The sequence below is a fragment of the Cinclus cinclus genome, chromosome 4 (genome assembly GCF_963662255.1).
Source record: "Cinclus cinclus chromosome 4, bCinCin1.1, whole genome shotgun sequence".
In the NCBI taxonomy this organism is placed as follows: domain Eukaryota; kingdom Metazoa; phylum Chordata; class Aves; order Passeriformes; family Cinclidae; genus Cinclus; species Cinclus cinclus.
The window spans coordinates 7,326,219-7,332,218 of NC_085049.1; the positions used below are offsets into that span (position 1 = coordinate 7,326,219).

At 47.8% G+C, this 6,000-nt stretch overlaps 1 protein-coding gene across 1 annotated transcript in view; it reads right to left on the reverse strand.

Annotated features, from left to right (window-relative positions):
• CPNE8 (copine 8) overlaps positions 1 to 5,065 on the reverse strand; it is a 69,844-nt gene extending 64,779 nt beyond the window's left edge. Inside the window, exon 1 of the mRNA XM_062490786.1 lies at positions 4,926 to 5,065. Within this exon, the coding sequence (XP_062346770.1) occupies positions 4,926 to 5,065 (140 nt within the window). The remainder of the gene's footprint in view (positions 1 to 4,925) is intronic.
• Between the last annotated feature and the right edge of the window lie 935 nt (positions 5,066 to 6,000).

A 6,000-nucleotide genomic window follows, 5' to 3' on the forward strand; every position in this document is an offset into this window, starting at 1 on the left:
AGCTATGTGGATTCTGCAACAGACTTTGTGCTCACCCTCTTGTCTATTACTCTTAAGTTCAGGAGTCAAACTGTCTGGGTTCTGTAACTTGAGGTTGGCAGAGGAACTAAGACCTGTTTCAAAGACATTAATGTCCATTTCTCCGTAAGACATTCACCCATGGAATTGTTTGCAAGGACAGTGGGACCCATCTTTCTCCTCACAATTGCAAGACAAGAACTTCCAATGCAAAAGATCTTCAATTTAAATTCTGTTAGTCACATGGCTGCATGTTTAAATTTCAAATAGAGACACACAGGTGAAAACTAAACCGTGCACTCTATCAGGAATGCATCTCCATGACTATGGACCCTGCAAACCATTTATATTTTTTCTGGCTGTCTAGGCCATATAATTTCAAAGGAAATAAACAAGTCAGATCAACCTTGTGTTGCCAGTCACAAATAACTTCTCCATGGACTTTTAATCCGACCCAGAAACACAAACACAAAGAAAGCAGGAAAATAAAAACCGTATTTACAATCGAAATTAATTTTATATTCTGCATTTTGTACTATACAGGGTTACAAGCTCGAATAATTTGTTGAGTATCTCTTTTTTCATTCTAACTTTCTATGACAGAGATTTAAAACAAATTACAAATATTTTAAAAGAAAACCCAGATGGTAAGTATGATTGCTGGAGGGACATGAGCTTGCCAGAAATCAATGCCTAGGACAATCAAAGATATAATTAAACATTCTTTTAGGTATTGCAAACACTTGGAAGTGGCTGGTTAAGTTTTTCAGACTGCCAAACAAAACAAAAAATTCTGAAGTGGTATGCTTTGTTCTTCTGCGCATGTAACTTGAATTATTTCAATTACTGAGAACTGGGGTTGCTTAATTCCATTCAGCTCATTCATTAATGTTAGATTTCTGTACGAGCTGTGAAGTGGCATAGGACTGATCCAAAGCAGACATGGGCAACTAACTGTATTTCTGTTGAATTAGCTGTGACAAGGTGTTTATGGTGCCTTTACACACAGCCTGCTGAAGGAGAACAGGCAATATAGAGTTTATCCAACATAGATCCAGAATGAACTAAAGACCTACTGTCTGATTGAGCATAAAGCCTTTCAAGGCAGTATTATCACAACAAACGTTCTGAATTAGCAAGATGAGCCTGTACTGTGTCAATATTTTACAGTTCTACCGTCTTCCCAATAGCCATGACATCTTTGATACACTACCAGAAGTCATAAAATGACAACATTACAGCTTCAGTTTCCTACAGATATTAAAAAAAACACTCGCAAGAAGCTAATTCTGATTGACAAGTCCACAAATAAACATTAACATGAGATATAATGAAATTCTTGACCTTTTTATTAACATAAGATTGCAGAATGGCTGCAGAATTATCAGGTACTACAGAAAAAAAATGACTAGGCCTGTTCACACAGAATGATAATCAGAAATCATCACTAAACAGATCACAACAAAAAAAAAATTAAAAATTTGAACCCATTAAACTACACTGAACTTTACATGCTCACACAGAGCACAAACTTCAAGATAAGTAATAACCACAATCCTGCGGTCTTCAGCATTAGATAAACTGCTTCAGTCAACACACAGTAACAGCACTAACAGAGGGAAGATGGGAACAGAATATGAAGTTTTTCCAAGACTTAACTAGATTAGAATCAGTGGAGAAAATCAGTAGAGGGAAAACAGGATGACAGGTACATGCCTGAAGCTTACCTGAAGCTTACATAAGACCACAAGCTTATACACACAGCTGGTAAAGTAAGAGTGGTGTCTAGACACAGGCCTATAACCAGCAGGCAATGCAAACACCCCTGGAGAGGAGGAGGAACCTTTGGGCCTGGAAACAGTAGTGAATAAAAGGATAGAGTGCAGCCTATTTCCACACTTTCACACAGACTGCAGAAACAAGGCCTTCAGTCCCTCACCATGTGACAATTGTGCAAGATTATGCCAGGCAGCAACAAATAAAGATGGAATGGCAAGTGACAGCAACATTTTCATCAGACCATGAATGCCCATCAGCACATGTGATGAGGGGAGAGACAGGGTGCAGAGGGAGATGGCTACAAGAACAATTGATCCAGACAATAGTGGACAATTACCAATACCAGAGGATCCTCTGGGATACACATGTAAGTTCTTCTGCCCATATTAGAGCTGGCTCTTGAGTCAAAGACTTCTGCTTCCTGATAAACTACATCTTACAGAGTCAGAAAAAAATTGTGAAGTTTTTTATTTGATAGGATATGAGTAGCAATTACTAGAATTAAATTAATTTCTTTTTTTTTCTAGCATTTTTTAAATTACAGCTAATGCTGGCATTCAAAAGTCATGGGAATTATATAAAAAGCTTTTAGTCATAAAGAAGTTACAGAAAGAGCATTGCCTGACAACCAAAACGTTCCTGGATTTTACAATTTTCACAGAATTTCTCATCCCATCCCATTAGATGCCTGTCTCCTAAAGGCTACCTGATGTGACCCTGAAGCTAAGCCTGGGTGGCTTAGAGAATACCAAGTAGTGCAATGCCATCTGCATAGTGCTGAATCTGGATACTTTGGTAACACAGGCAGTATGAGCATGCAAGCAAATTAGGAAATGCTAACAGAGAAACCACATGGAATTGAAAACTAAAGGAAAAGAAACTGTACTCTTACTGAACAAGACAGACAAAAATATAGAACAAAGGTAAGAAGAGTCATAGATTTACTTTATGGCATAAATACTTTGCACTGCTTCACTGACCACCAAATCACACTACCTGTACAAACTGGAAGAACTTGCCTCATGTCCTACAAAGAAAACAAGCAAAAAACTACAACAAACAAACAACACTCCCCCCCCCCCCCAAAAAAAAAAAACAAAAAACAAAATCAACCACAAAACACCAGAACAAACCCCAAAGCCAAACAAAAAGAAAAACCCAAGGGAAAAAAATCTAGTAATAAATAACAGTTATGAACTAACAATTGTTCATGTAAGTTAGTGACCACATTGGTCCTACAATGCCTCAGGTATCAAGGAAAAAAATGTCATGACTCAAACTGTTGCTAAAAGCATTTCTCTCCAGGTACTAAGGAATACATAACTGCTAATTATTAAAGACCTTTCAGCATTCTCTGAATTTTGCAGCTTGCTCTTGCAGTCTTTCACAATTTCATTTAACACCACATTTCACAAGCTTTAGCCAATGGATGTGTTTACAGATGAATCACAAATGTGTTAATCATTAATCTCTGCCCTGGTATCATTCATTTTCGACTCTACTTTGAAGCATAATTTTGTAATCAAAAATTGTCATCCAGCACATACAGAAGAGAGGAATCTCCATGGAAATTCCCATCCTTCTGCACTTGGCATCTAGACAAATGAAAAAGTTTTAACAAAACTGACATGGCTTTTAAGGACATGTACAGAGAAACTGCCTCTCAAACTATTTACTGAAATATACTGAAATTAGTTACAAGTAAGGTCAGAATCGACTGACCATGTTCCATACCTGCATTTCTTTGTAACTATCTGATGGATTCTCAAACCACTGGGAAACATGGCAGGTATATACAAATGATAACTGGAATTAAAGGAACTCCCACAGTAAAGGAATTGGGTCAAATTAGGCATAAATGCTCTGACCTCTGTAACTATGACAGACTATTTGAAGAACTCACAAGTAATACTAAAGGTCCTGGATTGCTTTTACACATTACAGCACACCCTTCCTCGGACAACAGTTGGTGCTTGTCAACTTCGCAGAGACAGCCAGCAAGTACAGCGGGGTGTTTGTATGTCACCCTGGTGACTGTTTCAGTATTACAAACTTGATCTTACTCTATTTCTCAGTGCTTCAGCCTTCTTTTGAAAACAACACTTGATAAAACATCAAATCATGCTTTATTTACTAAGTAAGAGAGGGAGTGGTCTGACAATTTAAGTTTAGAGCACCGCCGTTCTGTCCTGGTAGTAATACTGGTAAACGGCAACAGCTCTGAGGAGCTACATTACAAAATGAAGCAACGGATTGTAGAATAAACTCTGTCTCATTTCCCATCAGGAAACACACTGACAGTTCAAGTTTTCCGCTAGAAGCTGCCAACTCTGCTGGTGAAAGGCGTCACCGCTTTGCAGCTACTAGGAAATACTTAAGGAAGCTGCGGAACGTGAACGAACACATGAAGCGCATAAATAAAAGGATTTTTTTAGACCTCTAATGAGAAAAATCTCTGCATCACGATTTTTTGCAATACCAATAAACAAGCGCCAAAGGAAGAAAACCACAGACACTATATTTAGTTCTATGGGTTGGCATTCCCTCAATTTCTCGGCAGCAGCGTTACGATAAAACATGACACAACACGACCGTACTCCTAAGTTTTACAAGAGAGCTTTAAAGAACCCATGACGGGATTACTGCGGACGGAAGGTCTCCGTCCCCACCACGGCACTTGGGACATCTCCAGAAGTTAAATACCTGCCGGATACCGCGCCCTGCCGCGACTCCCGCTCCCCGGCAGCGGCGCGGGCAGGATGCGGGGCGGCGGCAGCCGCTGCCCGTCTCGGCACAACCCGCGGGCGCCAGCGCTTCGGCCCCGGGGTCCGCCGGCAGCAGCCTGCGGCGGACACGCCCGGAGCGCGGCCAGCGGGTTGCAGCGGGCTGGCAGCCGGCCCCGGGCTGCGCCCGGCTCTGCCCGAGGATGCACGGGCAGCTCCCCGCGCTCCGAGGGCAGGAGCGGTGCTGCGCCTCGCACAGCGCCCGGCGTGCGGAGCGCGTCCCGCGCTGCCCTTCCCGTCCCCTCCCCGCTCCGCTGACAGGCCCGGGACGAGGGGACCCCGCCCGTCCGCCCCCTCCGACGCCCCGGGGCGAGCGGGTGGCGCGGCCGTGAGGCGCCACCGTACCTGCAGGACACGGAGAGCTCCACCTTGGTGGCCGGGATGCTGGAGCTGAGTACGTTAAAATCCCCCACGGACGCCATCTTCGGAAGCCCACCGCTCCTGCCCGGCTCCTGCTGCCCCGCCGGCTTCTCCAGCCCGAACATGGGACGGAGCGGCGCGGGTGGGAACGAGGGAGGGAAGGAGGGAGGAGGCGGTGCCTATCGGCCTCCACAGCGCGACGGCGCTGGAGCCCGGGGAGCGCCGGCCGGCCCCGCTCCGCTCCGCTCAGCTCAGCTCAGCACCCGCGGGGCGCTCCTGCTACCGGAGCGGGGCGTGGCCTCACCGCCGGCGGGAGCCGGACGGCCCGAGCGAGGGCAGGCGCCGGGGCCCTGAGGGGAAGCGCGGCCCTGGAGCCGTCGCGACCCCAAAGCGTGCGGGGCGGGGAAGTGCCCCGGTGGAGGCGTGCCCGGTCTGCGGACCCGAGCGATTTCGCTCCCGCGCCTCCCCGATCTGTTTTCCCCCCTGGGTCCTGCACAGCAACTCGCGCTCCGTTCCGTCCCGTCGGCTGTCCGGGCAATCTCCTCCCTCCGCGTGAGCGAGTGAGGAACCTCCCCGCCGTCTTCCCCTTGGCTCTTGCACGGAAACTCCCACTCCGCTCCGTCCCGTTGCGCAGGCTGTGCGGGGAATCCTCTCCTTCCGCGCTGGTGTGCGTGCGGGTCCCCGAGCAGCGGCAGCGGTGGCTGGGGACAGCGGGTGCGGGCCAACCTGCGAGGCCCGGCGCGGGGTCACGAACCCTCCCGGGCAGCGAGCGGGGTTTGCGGGAGCGGCGGGACACGGCACGGCGGGACACGGCACGGCACGGCACGGCGGGACACGGCACGGCGGGACACGGCACGGCACGGCACGGCACGGCGGGACACGGCACGGCGGGACACGGCACGGCCGGTGCCGCCAGGGGGCGCGGCGGAGCGGCCCGGAGGGTGCGCGCTCCCCGGGGCGGTCGCCGGCAGAGGGGAGACCTCGGGGGTCAGCGCCTTTGGAATTCCAGCCGCCCTTCCAACCGCGCAAGAGTCGAAGGAAAAGAGGTGGATTTACCTCG